The 17,500-nt window shown below is 35.1% G+C and overlaps 2 protein-coding genes across 2 annotated transcripts in view; one reads left to right on the top strand and one right to left on the bottom strand.

Annotated features, from left to right (window-relative positions):
- The window catches only part of LOC122257846 (cell adhesion molecule Dscam2), a gene marked incomplete in the record, with an annotated part of 309,226 nt that extends 308,005 nt beyond the window's left edge, over nt 1–1,221 (top strand). Inside the window, 1 exon segment of the mRNA XM_086543640.1 lies at nt 998–1,221. Within this exon segment, the coding sequence (XP_086399766.1) occupies nt 998–1,046 (49 nt within the window).
- Nucleotides 113–17,500, bottom strand: part of LOC122266817 (GPI ethanolamine phosphate transferase 2, catalytic subunit) — a 25,168-nt gene continuing 7,780 nt past the window's right edge. The window contains exons 6-12 of the mRNA XM_043036697.2: nt 17,412–17,500; nt 16,094–16,302; nt 13,534–13,724; nt 9,029–9,274; nt 7,017–7,979; nt 5,892–6,064; nt 113–5,507 (exon numbers count right to left, since the gene is read on the bottom strand). The exon at nt 17,412–17,500 is cut by the window's right edge and continues 39 nt beyond it. Coding sequence (XP_042892631.2) covers nt 5,282–5,507; nt 5,892–6,064; nt 7,017–7,979; nt 9,029–9,274; nt 13,534–13,724; nt 16,094–16,302; nt 17,412–17,500 — 2,097 coding nt within the window. The 3' untranslated portion in view covers nt 113–5,281. The remainder of the gene's footprint in view (nt 5,508–5,891; nt 6,065–7,016; nt 7,980–9,028; nt 9,275–13,533; nt 13,725–16,093; nt 16,303–17,411) is intronic.

Here is a 17,500-nt window from a genome sequence, read left to right as displayed (position 1 = left end):
AAGCTGCCCCAATTCACACACAGCATGTTAATCCACACGACAGACAACCGTGTCACTAACCGGTTTTCATAAAGGAAAAGAGAGAAGAGAGAAAGGGAATATATATGTACTGTTATATCTTCATTTTTATTTCAAAGGTTTTACATCCATCCTCTCCTCAGTTTCAAAAAGGCAAATAGGACTAACCAAAGGAAAATGGAATTTATTGCTGGACAGCTTAATTATGCATAAATAAAAATATAAAACATATTTACATATACATACAAACACAGAAATCATTGCATTGTGCTATGCATTGTTTTATTGCACATTTCTCTAAGCTGAACAAAATGCACACATATGGGTACAGAAACTAACAACAATGATATCAATTCATTAAAACTAATTCAGCAATTCCCAGTACAAAATATTTGTAAATCTATAAGTTGCTTTCATTTTTAAATTATTTCATTGTCTTTTTCTGATATCTATTGATTTATTTCTTCATATACATTTATAATATTATTTATCTTTTAAATCTCTCACTCACAAATACTCTACAAATTAAATGCATTACTTTCCCTATTAGATTAGTTTACCAAATCACACACAAATGTTGACACATGATAACAAAAACAATTATAAATGTATTTGTATTTGTTTTTGAACAAATTTCCAAATCCGGGACTCCTTTTTCTTATGAAGAAAAATGAAGGAAGTTCTTGCAGTACACTGCTTTTAATAAAGGATTCTATATAAGAATTTGGAAAAATGGCAAAATTTGACACACATTCACAATAGCCACCACTGTCAAAGGGATAAAAATATACATAATATATATATATATATATATATATATATATATATATATATATATATATATATATATATATATATATATATATATAAGTATATAAATAAAATATAAATATATTTATTATATATTTCATTATTTACTTAATAATGTATGTCCACCTTTCCTAATACCACAACTGACCTTCCATTCCCTCCATTTCAGGCGGACATTCGGCCCACGCACAGCTAACGACTACAGCATCCACGTATAAACCTTAGTGTAGGCCATTTTCATATTGTAACACTGTAAAACTGTAAATATAACTTCTGTGGAATGTGAAATAAACATATCATTTTGCACAAGCTATTCCGTTTCTGTAACCTTATATTCTGAGCTGATGGGGCGATAAAACATCAATTGATGCAATAAGTATTTTGCCATTCATTTAGTATGTTGGCAAAAATAAACTCTGTTACAAAATAAGTGATCCTCTTTGCTTTACCAACTGGTAGGATGAAGAAAAAAATTGCCATTTATGCAAAGTGCTTTTTTTTTTATAAAAAAAAGAAATCTACAAAAACATACTGTGATGTTAAGTGAAACAGCTGAAGATTTTCAGAAAACCTGTTTTTCTTCTGTACAAAATTTGAACTAAACTGACAAGCAGTAATGCACCAATTTTTAACAATTTCACAAAATTAGGCATTACCCAAGATCTCTTGGCTTTATAAAAAAAAAAAGATGTTTATGAAAATAATTTAAATCATGAATAACAATGCCATTTTCCTAAAGAATGATGAAGCTGTTTCTTCCATGAAGAAATCTCTATATGACCCAATAATCCTGTTTCCCACTGTTCCTATAAGTAAAGAGACAAATCTGTCTTATCCAACGACGTATAAAAAGGTACAGAAGCGCTTGAATAACCCCACAGAGCAAGATTTGCAACACTGATTTCCAAGAAAGTGATTTTAAGAATGTCATCTAGGGATCTTGTAGTGTGGAATTATTCCTTTCTAAACATACTTTTTTTTTGTGACAAACTTTGTTTAACTACTGACCTTACACATTCTGCTATAACTATAACAAGAGACTTTGGAAATGGATCACCTACTTTAAAGACTTTCTATACCACAATATATTGCCTATTTTGTGGTCAATTCTTTGTTATAAAAGATGTAGGAATAATACAGAAAGTGCACAGCCAATATGATTAGAAATGTTAAACTTCTATGTGCTCTACATATGTTGCCTGTCTAAAATTCCTATTCTAAGCATCACAAAATAGATTGAACAATTACCACATGTGATTAAAAAATAAATAATAAATTAATAATATTAATTATCATCATCATAAAATACAACATACAGATTTTACTGAATTAATTAAATGAAGTCAATGACTTTAACATTACATTTCAATGTTTGTTGACTACTTTACAGACAAAATTCTTGCCTGATTACAAGCTGCCCATATTTGAAAATGACAAAAAAAAGTTTACAAAAGGATTTCATAAACTGAATAAGAAGTCATAATTCATCCTATAAATAAGGTCACAGCAATAAAAAAACACAGCAGGAACTATTTTCAACTACTAAATCAGGATTTAAAATTAAGTATCTTCATTCTTATCTTTCTCTTTAACATATCTTAGGTACTGAAAACAGCTCATATGAGACATAAAGGGTAGGTTCTATAGTAGATTAACTACTATAACAAACATTTTATACATGACAACTGCCTAACTGTAAATCAAGGTCTGCACAGAATCAAATGTGCTAAATCACATTAACATTCATAATACTGACCAGTAAAGCCTTATAAAAACATTTTTAAAAAGTACAAATTCAAAATAAAATGGACAAATCTCAACACCATAATTATTTCTCGTCTCAAATCTAAGGAGAGTCAATGTTCTCCAACAGCCGAGACTGAAGAACACAGAATTCATGTAAAAAGAAAATCAAATGCATAACTAAGCAAGGAAGTATTCACAATGGATCTTGTCATTTTTCAAGCTAAACTCAAGCAAATACAAACTTAATAAAATAAAAAAATCCAAAACCAAATCATTTAAGACTATATAACAACATTATATAACTAACATATTCATAAAAAAAACTCTTTGTTTTGCACTGAATTCATTTTAAAATAAGTGAAATTAAGAAAAACACTTCATTTGTAGCCTCCCCGGTGTGTGATCATTTGTTGACGGGGATGAACTCAGCAGACTTTCAGTCCATCTCATTCCAGTGTTGCCAGCTGAACTGTCCCTAATTTTGCAAGAAAAGCACCAAGCATTGTGACTAGGAGACTGGGGGACCTATCCCACACATTGCATTTACTGATGTCTGTGGCTTCTGCACACCATTCAGTTTGTCTAATTGTATTTCTTCAGTTCAGTTCAGAAAGATTTGCGAAGACGTTGCTTCACCCGGGCTATATGCACAAGGCGGCCCGGCCTCTATCAGCTATGAGTGTTGACTCATCTTATCTAATCTTATCTTGTATTTCTTGTTAATGCAATGCACAAATAACACGATACTTCATATTCTACTAAAATATTTTTCCTTAAAGGGTGAATAGCAGTTGAAAACGATATTCATCCTTTTTGGTATCTGGTGAACACTCCACAGGGATTACAAACACACTATAAATACTGAGGCAGAAAAATCAAACTTAAATTTGTATCATATGTACTGCCTCGGCATTTGCACATGAGCACACCCACTATAGACCGGATGGGAGGAGGGGGTATTTATCATTTTTCGTCAGATGAGTCAAATTAAAATCAGAATGAAGAATACCCTTACCCCTTCATCCACCTCATAGGGAGCAAACATCCACATGATACAATGTGCAGAAAAGAAACCAAACCAAAAGATAAGAAGAGAAAGGAAAAAAATTCCCATAGGTTCCCAAGCCCATTTGATAGGGGTGGGGGTGGGGTGGGGGGGGGGTGCAAACTCAGGACTAAGCCTCTGATTCATTCTAATCATATCTAATCAGAAAAAGTTTCCTTTTTATCCTATAAACTTTGTCTTTTCAGAAATGGAAATTAACTTGCGTTTCTCCTTTTCCACTTCCTTTATAATTGAAAATGGGGAAGTGGAGAAGATTCACATTGAAGAGTATCACTAGAAGTGACGCGGGAAAACAGCAAAGCGCCATCGACATGATTCTGCAGTTAACCAATCTTGACCCTTCTAGTAACACCTTTTTTGGAAATAGAATACTAGTTTAGGGAAGTGAATGGAATGAGACTCATGCCGGGTGGAGGTTGATTATAGAAGAGCCCCAAAAAAGTAACATTTTCATTATGCATGGTAGCTCAGCGCGGATATACAAATGAATTATGTGATATGGGCATACTAATCATTTCTAAGGTCTAATAGAGGACACAGTATCATATTTAGGTAGATTTTCATCAATTAAGATATGCACAAGGCCAAATATGGAAGTTCATTGAAAATTTAGCACCGAATCCAAGAGAGATAGAAGGGAATCAAAGTAAGACATTCCCCAAAAAAGGGAATAACATGCTAACGAACTGGGATATGCGCTCAAACATCGCTGACAAAAAAATCAAAATCAAAATTTCTCACTCAATGGGCCAAAGCTGTTTCAAAGTGTGCTGTTCGATATATGGAACCTGTTTAGGTTCCATATATCATGCCCTGTGGAAGTGTTTCAAAGAAAATTAGATGAGTGGCTAAATTCAGTACCAAACAAACTACCAATGAGTGACAAAGAAATATTGAGAACTGAATCAAATTTTATCCATCATTAAGTTCAGTTTCTTACACCTGACAAAAGGTGAGCGATCCCCCAAGATGGCCGAAGCATGAGCCATGAGTGGGGCTCATGCTAGAACTTACACCAAGTAACTAAGTAAGTAAGTAAGTAACCAAGTATCAACTGGATACTAAAATGAACTCTAACAACAGCTATTTGTGACAATTACTTTCATACAAGAAAAAAAAAATCAACAATTTCGTCAATCTAGTCCATCGCATTCCATCACATCTGAATAGTATTTAAATAGCTTTGTGAGAATGCTAGGATTACAAATGTGCCAAAGGAAAACTGGTTCATTAAATTTCCTAATAAAAGTTAACAATAGCACTGTATGCCATCAAAGAACAGTAACATTAAAAGGGATTTATTACATTATATACATCTTACTTTTCTGCATAAACTTCTTTGTACAGGACTAGACAATAAAAATATTTAAAAAGCATGTACAGAAAGTCACAACCATTCTTTCTTGTTTTCTTTACCAATCAAGAAATATTTCTCATCATTCGTAAACAGTGCAACAAATATTCTTTTCCCGTACATCCTACAATAGACAATTCTCAATACTCCAATGGGACTAGAGCAATCAAAATTTTCTCTTAGTAAAGAGTGAATCTTCCATATTTCATTCGAACCCACTCAAAATAACATTTTCACAATAAACTTTATAGAACTTCATCCACCCTTCACTTCCACCTCGGACTTCCTCACTCAAACCTATAACTCACTTCCAGTACTGTACAGATCTTCTCAACGCTCCACATAAACAGAGTGAGAACACAGAGTACGAGCAAGTGCGCCCCTTCATACAGGAGTTTGGGCGTGAACACCGACCATATGAAGAGGTGATACCGTTGGAAGGTGACATTAACCAGGTACAGACTCATGGTGGCCAGTCGCACAGTCCACCACACATACAGGGGATACTGCCATCTGAAACGATTGGTTTTGTTTTAAGATCAAATTCTCTTCCATTAATGTCACTCAAGCTTAAAATGTTATGAATGACAACAAATAATGTCAAAAGTAAGGCTTGTAATTATTATTTTAACATGTCCCTTCATCTCAATCACATAATTCTGCAAAAAATGATCAATTTTCATTCGTACCATTTTGCCCTATATATAATATAAAAGCATATTTAACTCAAATCACTTGATGGGGTTTATTCTTGATGTCAGACTGACTGTTCGTAAAAGTTGAGAGCACGACAGGAAGGAAGATCGGGACAGCATCTAAAAGAACAAGGAAAAAATCCCTCTAGAAAAGCCGAGCCTTCAGAGTCCCTCACCAAGGACCTGTCCGTCCCACACGTACCTCTCCTTCTGAGCGTCCCTCGAGATGATGTTCATGAGGTAGGTGAGGTAGGTGAGGAAAGTCCCTCCAAAGGTCTGGGTCGCAATGAGGGCCCCGTGAACGAAAGGTCGATAGCTGGTGACGCCCACAAAGCCAGCACTGATGTCCACAGTGGCCAGGCTATTGCTATTACCCTGTTTGGAAAGATTTTCATTTTAACTTTATGAATACCTATCAAACATAAATATTGTATGAATTTACACTTTATGAACTTAAAAACACATACATCATACATATAATATGTAAAATACATATACAAATACATTTACACATATACATATATATTCATATAAACATATAAATATATATACATACATATGCCAACAAATATACCTATAAATATACCTATAAATATATATATATAGATATATATATATATATATATATATATATATATATATATATATATATATATATATATATATATATATATATATATATAGATATAAGTATATATATATATATATATATATATATATATATATATATATATATATATATATATATATATATATATATGTATAGACTATAGATATAGATAGATAGATAGATATATAGATAGATATAATTTATAGATATAGATATAATTTTATAGATATAGATATAGATATAAATTTTATAGATATAGATAGATATAGATATAAATTTTATAGATATAGATATAGATATAGATAATAGATATAAATATATATATAAATATAAATATAAATAAAAAATATAAATATAAATATAAATATAAATATAAATATAAATATAAATATAAATATAAATATAAATATAAATATAAATATAAATATAAATATAAATATAAATATAAATATAAATATAAATATAAATACAAATACAAATACAAATACAAATACAAATATAAATATAAATATAAATATAAATACAAATATTAATATATAAATATTAATATATGAATATTAGTATATAAATATTAATATATGAATATTAATGTATAAATATATAAATATATGAATATATAACTATATAAATATATAACTATATATACATTACATTACATTACCAAAATAAAATAAGATAAAAAAGAAGCATGCAGAAGCAACACTTAAGACCACTTACCTGGTAAAAGAAATGAGCAAACGCAAGCCAGTTCACGGCCAAGGCAGCCACACCAGAGGAGATCAAGCCGGTTCCTGTAAGCTTGCACAGGACTGATGACATGATGTGGTTCTGCAACATGACCAGAGCCAAAAGTCCTATGTTGTCTGCTCTCTGGAGGAGTAGACACAGCAGGCTCAGAGCCGTCACACTGTACCTGAGCAGGACGGTCATCTTCTCCTCCTCAGGCTCAAATGCATCCAGGTTGCTCTTGGACCTGGAGTTGGGGGTCTTGAAGTCAATGAGCTTTGCCTTGAGGAGCCCGTACACGAACAGGATGAAGATGACGAAGTGAGCAAACTGGGCTTCCAGGACACCCCCAGAGGAACTGAGCGGGAAGTGGCGGCCAAAAATGCACGCACAACCGACCATCACGAGCGGCAGGCAGTTCTGCGAGAACATGAACAGTGCCACGACCAGGCCAGCCAAAACCACCGCTAGAAGGACGTATCCCCCGGCTGCACGTATCCCATCGCCCAGGTCTTCCAAATGTTTCCACTTGTCCCCAGTGGAGTTCCACGACCTCATGAGGCGACTAAGGGACAGGCTCACTACAGAGAGAAGCAAGAGCTTGACCGGAGTCCTTCGCAGGGTTTGCATCCACGTGAGTCCCTCAGAACTTCTAGCGGCAAAGCGCGTGGGTAACTCCGCCACATCCTCATCCAGCTCATCCTCGTCTACCTTGTACTTCCCCGCATCAAAGTTGTCTGAGCCGTGCCTTCCCGAGCCAGAGTGAGGCCCCATGAGCACCTTGCGTTTGATCTGGACGATGAGGCAGATGACAAAGCCCACGTGGAGGCTGTTCACAAGGAAGTAGACAGTCTGGTGCTCCTCCTCCACAAGACTTGTCCCCAGGAGGCTCAGTGTGTGGAATCCTGTGCCCACAAGGAGGAACTGGTGCAAGGGCTTTATGACACTCGCTCGCTGCAGAGCAGGAAAAGGGAACATTTGTAATGTCTAAAATTATAGCAAGGAATATATAGCTATCTTTATTGTACCAATCATGCTATACATATGCTCTTTAACCCATTCATGCCGGGGCTGTTCCGGCTTTGCGCAGTCGCAATACCAGGGTTCTCGAACGCATAAGCCTAACGCTTCGAGATTCTCGGGCGCACAAGCCGCGAGCCTGGGTTGCCCGCTGGCTCTACCCGAGCGCATGGCTTCCCCTCATAGCTCATCCAGAGCGTCTGACGCGAAAACTACAATACGTGCTATCACGTCAACCGGCATGAATGGGTTAAAAGGCTATTATTAGATAAAAAAAAAGCCATAAATAACTGCAACCATACACTGCGCATATATCTATTAGTCGGACAATGTTACTATATGATTCCTAGCACTTTCCTCTTACTAGTTATTATCTCTTTAAAACTGTCACAAAAAATTCTATATTTTCCTTCTTCAGTTCCTTATTTTTTCTCTCTCAGAGAAGACTTCATTCGTTTTTTTTTCGAAACTTGTAAATTAGCTTAGAGAGAGGCAAAACATTATCTAACTATATGTACTTTGACAAAAAATGTCTTAATCTCTTTTACAAATCATCTGGTGGATTTTCCCCTTTTGAACTACAATATATACCAGTACTAAAAAATGGGTCAACATTAAGAGAAAGAAAGATAATCATACATCATATCAAATTATTCAAAACTACATCTATTGTTCAAGAAGCAAGAAAATTTACATTCCATATGATAAGTCTCAATATATTCCTGCGAGTCCAGAAGTATGCTCGCTATGCTTGGGACATACCAACTGAGACCTGGCAAGGGCAGGCATACTCACTCCTTTCCTCCCAACATTCCCACTGCCTCCAACCAATGCTAACTGTACCTTCAGGACTTGGCAGCATCCTGGGACATGGAGCGCATTTCCTGACTCATGTATCCCGGGCCAATGACCACAGTAGAAAAGTAAAACAATACCAAAACGTCACCTCATCCCACCATCCTCTTCTCCCCCTCCACACACACCTTTTGCCTCCTGCTGTTCCCTGCCAAGAACACCTGGCCGGCCGTCACCAGCACATACACAAAGGTCAACCCCAGCAGCCAGGCAGTCGGCTGCAGGAGGTGGCACACACAGGAGCCGGGAACAGTCGCGCAGCACAGGAGCCAGGCCAGGAAAGTCCCTCCCATGCACCAGCACACGTTCACCCATCCAACCTCTCTGACGTCGGGAGGGTACGTGAGCAGCCTCCACAGACAGACAATGAAGGTCTGAAAGAAAGTATAGCAATAGTGATGGAGTAGAGATAAATCAATGGATTCTCTGAAAAAAGTTTGAAATATTAATCATAAAAGATGATAATAATGATGATATGCCAGTGACTGGAATCATGCTACAAAAAGAACTTGACAGTATCGCAAATAAGTCAGCATAACCATAGACATAAGCAGAAATGCTCCCACGTTCGAATCTCATGTAACTTTTACATGCGGCCCAGCATTTAGGCACAAATAAACATCTTATGCCAATGTTATCAATAAGCATTATTCTCCTCAACAATGGTAAGAGCAAATTCTAACAGTAATAAACTGACAGTGATTTCCAATATCAACTGTGGCATTTAGTTATCCTGTAATAAGACCTTTTATTATTATCATCATTATCATTATCATGATCATCATTCCCATTATTACTATTATTATTATTATCATCATTATCCTTATCATCATCATAATTATTATAGGTATCAATATCATTTCTGTCATCATAACACAAACAATCAACCTTCCCAATGTCTCAGATCACAGTGGCTTAAAACTTAAAAAATCACAAAAAAGTGATAATGATATTAATATTAATATTAATAATAATATTAACCCAGTCACGACGGGGGCATTCCAGCCCTGCATGTTACAATGCCGGGGCTCTTGAACACATAGGCCTAAATCAGTTAAATAAACGATGCCGTATGGCGTCATCCAGCAAACGGGCCTTGAATGAGTGGTACTGTAGTGTACCACCCGTCCAGAGAGGGTTAATAATAATATTAAAAATAAAAATAATAATAATAATAATAATAATAATATTAATACCAATAGTAATAATAACAATAATAGTGATAATAATGAAATGCCATCAACAATAATAATCATAATAACAAATATCATTAAAAAAAAAAATCATCATAACATAATGATAGCACCACATTGCAGAAGGATATATTTTTACCTCACTGGTCCCCAGGATGAGCACTAGTGCCACCTGCGAGGCATCCCAGATGGGTTTTATTTCAGAGCAAGGAACTTTTTGCACTTTTTCACTCATTTGTTATGATATTGGAGCCATATTGGTGTACATAATTTTTTTGTGTTTTACTATCTTGTGAGATGAAAGGCTTTATCAATGTTGCACTAGATTAAAAATTCATCATAGGGTTTCTCTCAGATTATGTTTTTTACACTCAGTATAATAAGAAGTATTAGTATCATAAGAGGACAAAAAGCATCCTTATTTTCTCTTTTATAGACAAGTCCTTTCATCAACAAATACAGAAGAAATGACCCCCTCCCCCTAATGGAAATAAATGAAGAGATGGGAAGAGGAAGGTGACCTGTGCTTATGGCTGCGAGTGCCATAGCACAAAGCAGCCTTTCTGGCACAGGGGCAAATTATAGTTGGTCAGGGTCACCTTCCTCTTTTCATTCTGCCTGCACATCCTGCATTGCCTGCACTTTAGAGCCGGAGGTCACGTCCTGTAATGTGCCATTGTTCTCTAAAGACTGTGCTTAGTGGAGACTGCGGATCAGCACCCTTCAAGGCTTTCTTTCCTACTGATGTGAGAAAGGAGTGGTGCCATCTAGGTTTGGGATTTACATTAAACCTATTTTAGTGAATATTATGGAAATCATAGTAACCATAACTGCAACTGACATTATCATTCATTACATAGTTATTAATCCTAGTTTAGAGTGATCTAATCTACTCTAACAACACATATGCCGAGACAACTATTGGCACTCACGTCATGCCACCAGTCAACGGGCAAAAAACTTATTTGGCATGTATGTCATACCACCTGTCCACAACAGGTTAATATAAATATTAATGCTATTGCTAAAACTAACGGTAATGGTAATGCTAATAATAATAATAATATGCACTATGACTATGACTATGACTATGACTATGACTATAGCTATAATTATAATCATAATTATAATTATAATCAGAATAACAATAACAATAACAATAATAATAATAGTAATAATAATAATAATATTAATAATAATAATAATAATAATAATAATAATAATAATAATAATAAAAATAATGATAATGATAATGATAATGATAATGATAATGATAATAATAACTATAGTAAAAATGATAATATCAACAATAATGAAAATAAAGATAATAATCATAACAATAATAACAATAACAATAATAATAATAATAATAATAATAATAATAATAATAATAACAATAAAAATAATAATAATAATAATAATAATAATAATAATAATAATAATAATGATGATGATAACAATAATAATAATTATTATTATAATAATAATAATAATAATAATAATAATAATAATAATAATAATAATAATAATAATAATAATAATAATAATAATAATAATAATAATAATAATAATTATTATTATTATTATTATTATTATTATTATTATTATTATTATTATTATTATTATAATAATAATAATAATAATAATAATAATAATAATAATAATAATAATAATAATAATCATAATCATAATCATAATCATAACAATAATAATAATTATTATTATAATAATAATAATAATAATAATAATTATTATTATTATTATTATAATAATAATAATAACAATAATAATAATATAATAATGATCATGATGACAATCTCAGCAACAGAAACAGAAACAACAGAAACAGAAACAACAACAACAACAACAACAACAACAACAACAACAACAGATGATGGAAATCATTATCATAATTACTACAATTACCGTTGTACAGGTTTACTCTAAAATGCCAAACCTAGATGACACCAGTCTCTCCTGGCACCAGCAGGAGAGTGAGCCTTGAGTTTGAGTGGCACTCAACCACTGTCTCTACTAAGCACTACCTTTAGAGAGCAATAACACATGGCAAGATGCTGACCCCCTCTGACCCTGCTGACCCCTAATGACCCTGGCTCTAAATTACCGGTTGTGCGGGGTGTGGATGCAGAATGAGAAGTGGAAGGTGAACCAGAACAGGATATTCTGTGGTAATTGCAGCCATAAGCACAGGTCATCATCTCCTCTCTATCTTTCTATGTTTCTCCTTTTCCTCTCTATCTTCCCATGTTTCTCCATCTCTTTTCTAGCTTTCCTTTGTTCTCCTTCTCTTCCTCTATCTTTCCATGTTTCTCCTTCTCTTCTCTATATTCCCATGTTTCTCCTTATCTTCTCTATCTTTCCATGTTTCCCCTTTTCTTCTCTATCTTTCCATATTTCTCTTTCTCTTCTCTATCTTTCCATGTTTCTCCTTTTCTTCTCTATCTTTCCATGTTTTTTTTTTTGTTTGGGGTGGTCAAAATATATTAAAAATAAACTTGCTTTTTGTTTGCCAATAAATCTGTAATACTTCTGTCAGACTGAGTGCAAAGAGCATAATGAACTGACATGAACTCTAAACTACAACTTCTGTCAATGACAATATTAAGAAGGCCTGTCAGATGGCACATGTACACTTAATGATATAGTAAAACACAAAAACTGACCAACACCAAAAAACAGAGCAAGATAGGCACTTACTCCCTCGGATATAAAACCCCTGGTTTGTTGGCACAGGTTTCACTGGCATCCACTTAGTGGTCAAAAATTGAAAATGGATTAGCTGTATCCAATGGGTTAATAGTTTACAATGATAATAAAAATATAATGATAATGGTAATATCAATAATAATATCAACCTACTGGGGAGACAGGTGTCATGACATACATGACGTCTCTGATTAGGCCTAAAAGACAGGTGTCAACTGCTCACAATTGAAGTGTGCTCACAATCATAAAGTATTATGACTGTAACAGCGCTAGTTTCAGAGCTACAGCTTGCCAAAGTCAGCCCAAACCCTTATCTTAGATAGATTTAAGGGAAAATATTTGTTAGGCAAGAGTATGTAGCTCAGAAGGCAGAGAAAGCATTTCCCAGTCCCTCTAATCTTTACCCATGCTGGCAGCAACAGAAATCGCCTGTCCTGGTGTGCCAGTTAGCTCATTCAGTGCCCCGTCAGCAACGGGTTGATAATAATGATGTCAATAATACTAATAATAATACTAATACTAAAACTACAACTACTAATAATAATTATAATGACATTAATAATAATAATGATGATAATTCTTACAGCCAATTACAATTGAGCCTTTACTTTTGTGATGTGGAAAATGCTGACATTGTGTTGTTAGATAAAAAGGTTTGTGAAAGTTTAAAGTTCTTAGTATGTCCCACGAACAGCAAACGCATGATAACTCACCAGAATGACCGCAAAAGTTGAGGCAAAGATGGTGGTGAGGTCGTAGCTCTGGAGTTTGGAGGAGAGGGCATCCGACACCATTTCCTGGCACTCCTGGTAAAACCGGCACACTCGTTCTGCCTCGAGGATAACGTTCTGCAGGACTTGTTTGTGCAATCGCGTGGCTTCCTCGAAGATCAGTTCGGCGTTTTCTGCAAGGAAAGGGTACTATTACTAGAACAATTGATCAGAATTTGATAAATAGGATGTTTATGGGAGAGTTGTTTGGCTCACAATGTGCAATGAGTAGATTTCTAAATTCCTTTGAAAAATAAAATGGAATTAGAGCATGTTGCATTAAAAAGCCTGTAGTGTTCAAAAATAGAAAAAAAAAACTGGGACACATTCAGACCAATATGGAATTTGTTTGGAACCTTAATTGTTTTTATTCTATTGTGAAGTCACTTTCACTTTATCCAATTTTTTAATATGCTTGTATTATCAACAGAGTTTCAGCACTCCATCAAATATACTTTATGGCTATGGTCCACGGGAAGATGATGCTATATGAACTTGAAGGACATAACTCGTCAGCTTACTGGTATATGTTTAGCATTCTGATCTTTATTACCTACGCAATCAAACCAGTTTTAAAAAACACCTGGGAAACTCAAAAGAAATAACCCTAAACCAAGAGCAAAACCCATACAAGGAAAGATATGAACATGCCTAAAAAAAACATGACCCTGTGACTGAGAAAATATGCACCATGATTTTCAAGCTGCACTTTTTCAAAGAATCACATGCCATGCAGCACAGTATAAGGGCCCTGCAAAACATTGTAATATGTGTACAGCAAGAAAGCTGCAGATGTATGTGCAGTAAAAACTGCACATCCAGGTTGTAACTATATCATCCAGTAAATTTATGTCACCAGACAGACTCAACCCATTCACGCTGGGGCTCATATTTGTGTAATGCCACTTCTGCCGGCTAGATAACAAGCTCGAGCAGTGACTGAGCGCGAGACCTCTCTGCACCTCTACGAGTGTTTATCACCCACCCACTTCAACGGGGTGATAATCAGAGATTTTTGTATTTGATTACATTATTTTCACAAGTGAATAAAAATGTGTCAATACAAATGGACCTCCTATGATTATGTACATACCCAATGATGTAAAACATGTATTTTGAGGGAGAGTTCATGCCGTGATAGGACGCCAACCAGCGGGAACAAAATATTCACATGACATGTCATCATGTCACCCGACACAAATGGGTGGTTCAATAAGTGTAGTAATCATGGTAATCCTGACCTAAAATGACCATTAACCCTTTCCCGACGGGGCACGCGCTACGTGAAAACCCCTACGCCAGGCCATTGCAATATTGCATTGGAAACGTCACACTAGCATGACGCCCCGGCATCGGGAATTTAGCTGTGTCACAAGGGTGTGACGCACTGTCGTCATAGGGTTATCACACCATTAATACTGATAGAATGGTAGGTCAGGGGAGCTTCACATACCATGAAGCCACAGAGAGCAGTGTTGGAACTACAGTGGGGATAAGCTCTATATGCTCTAAAAGGCATTATAGACACCATGCCCCTGGAATATAAGGGCAATAGTTATAAACCTTATAAACAGAGGGCACCAATGTGGTTAACATTGGGTCAGTATAGCTAGGAGAGGCCAAGGTACTTAGTGGGCACCAGCGATGCAAGTGATTATATGTATATATTTATATATATGTGTTCAGTTCAGTTCAGACAGATATGCGAAGACGTCGCTTCGCCCGGGCTATATGCTCAGGGCGGCCCGGCCATATATGTGTGTGTGTATATATATACATATCTATATATCTATATCTATATATATATATATATATATATATATATATATATATATATATATATATATATATATATGTATATATATATATATATATATATATATATATATATATATATATATATATATATATATATATATATACATATATACATATATAAATATATATATGTATATATATATGTATAAATATATATTTATCTATCTATTTATTTGTATATAAACATAGTAGATATATATCTGGCCAAGCTATGAAATTGTCAATGGAGTAAAAACATTCAAAACTAGCCACTATATGTAACATACAGCAGTGGCACCACTTATACATGTAGATTGTAGACTATACTGAGAGTCAAGCCACACAGTGTGCATCTGCATCATTAATAAGATGTCTATCCATATAATCTAATTGTTTAGCTGCACCAAAAATTTGTTTCACTGCAGATCCAAAAGTGAGGAAAGGCTAATGATAATGATGAATTTTAGATGTTATGAATTTTAGATGTTAAAGTTTTTTTCATGATAAATATTTTATCACATTCAGACAACTGCATTAGCTAAAGACTATTCTTAAAAATAACAAAATGGCAGCCTGCAAGTGTCCTATGAAGAGGCAAAGCTTTTTTTTTTTTTTTTAGAACACATGCACCTGAATATATTCTTGAGGCATGGATATCAAGGCCACAAAGGACCATGTGCACCTAAAACATCATCCTCCTCCTTACCATGGCCAGCATATAGGCTAGACCCTTTTGCAATGGCCAGGAGCTGCTTGGCTGCATTGTGGTGTAAGAGCATCCTTCTTTCAAACCCCATGTGAGAGAAGACCTCAGTCAGGGGCCTGCCGATGTTTCCGTCCGGGATGGGGACACCTGTCAGGAGTGCAAGCGTTGAGGCAAGGTCCACCTGCTTCACCTCGCGTGTCTTGCTGGGGCTGGAATATTACATGCCATCACAAAATAGCCTATTTGGAAGAAGAAGAAGAAGAAAAAGAGGAAGAGGAAGAGGAAGAGGAAGAGGAAGAGGAAGAGGAAGAAGAAGATGATCCAAATGCTAAAAAAAAAAATTCTCAAAATTATCTTCTCTCAAGACGAACAGCATATGAGAAAAAAACGTTACTTTTCACTTCCATCAAACTCATCATGGAATTAAAATTATGTGTTCCACATTAAAGTTACACAAAACTTAATGCATATCATCATATATACTCCTTTACCTCAGACCCCAATGCCCCTGCCTTGATTTTCCCACCAGCCACAATGAGGTCAAATTCTTCAAGTTTCATGAAGGTAAATGTTGGTCCTTGATATTTCAAAGCCTGATCTACACACCAGAAATTTTTTGTTTTGCTCTTATATGTTAGAGACAATGCCTACTACAAAATTATTTGCTAATGATGAACAGGCACAGAACAATCATCAGGAGTAGAACAAAAAGTGACTATGGCAACTGATTTAACCGTTTTCGGCCGTTGACGTGATAATTGTGGTTTTCGCGCAGCGACAGACCCCGCGCGCGCTATGAGGGGAAGCCGCCGGCGCGGGTAGATCGGAGCGGCGCCGACGAGGCTTGCGGCTTGTGCGCCCGAGAATCTCGAGGCGTTAGGCTTATGCGTTCGAGAACCCCGGTATTGCGACCGCGCAAAGCCGGAACTGCCCCGGCGTGAATGGGTTAAGGCATTGAAATATCTGTATGTATAAATGGTAAATAAGGCAATATATATATATTTTTTTTTTTTTCATACAAGAAATAAAAATAGAAAGAAAGAAAAAAAGAGCATTTATAAACACTCAAAACAGAGGACTATTACAAAATAATCTTTTTGATCAAAACTCATAAGCACTGAAAGCAAAAAATAAATAAATAAATAAATAAATAAATAATTCCACCAGCCCCTGAAAACTAAAAGACAAGAACTCTTAAAAAAAAAAAAGCATAAAACAAAAAGCACAAAGATATCAATATCATCTTCTAAAAGCACCTACTAATATATCTAAACAGAAGTTGATAATTTCCACAAGAACGTCATGATGCCTCACTCACCTGAATTTCCCAAATGTGTTTGACAGCAGCACAGCAGACGTTGTGACCTCAGAGTGTGACGACCCTCCGTGACCTCCAGCATCACTCAT

This window comes from Penaeus japonicus, unplaced genomic scaffold (assembly GCF_977035675.1).
Source record: "Penaeus japonicus unplaced genomic scaffold, GWHDUDI00000001_assembly GWHDUDI00000013, whole genome shotgun sequence".
Taxonomy (NCBI): domain Eukaryota; kingdom Metazoa; phylum Arthropoda; class Malacostraca; order Decapoda; family Penaeidae; genus Penaeus; species Penaeus japonicus.
This window is presented reverse-complemented; position numbering and strand designations above follow the sequence as displayed.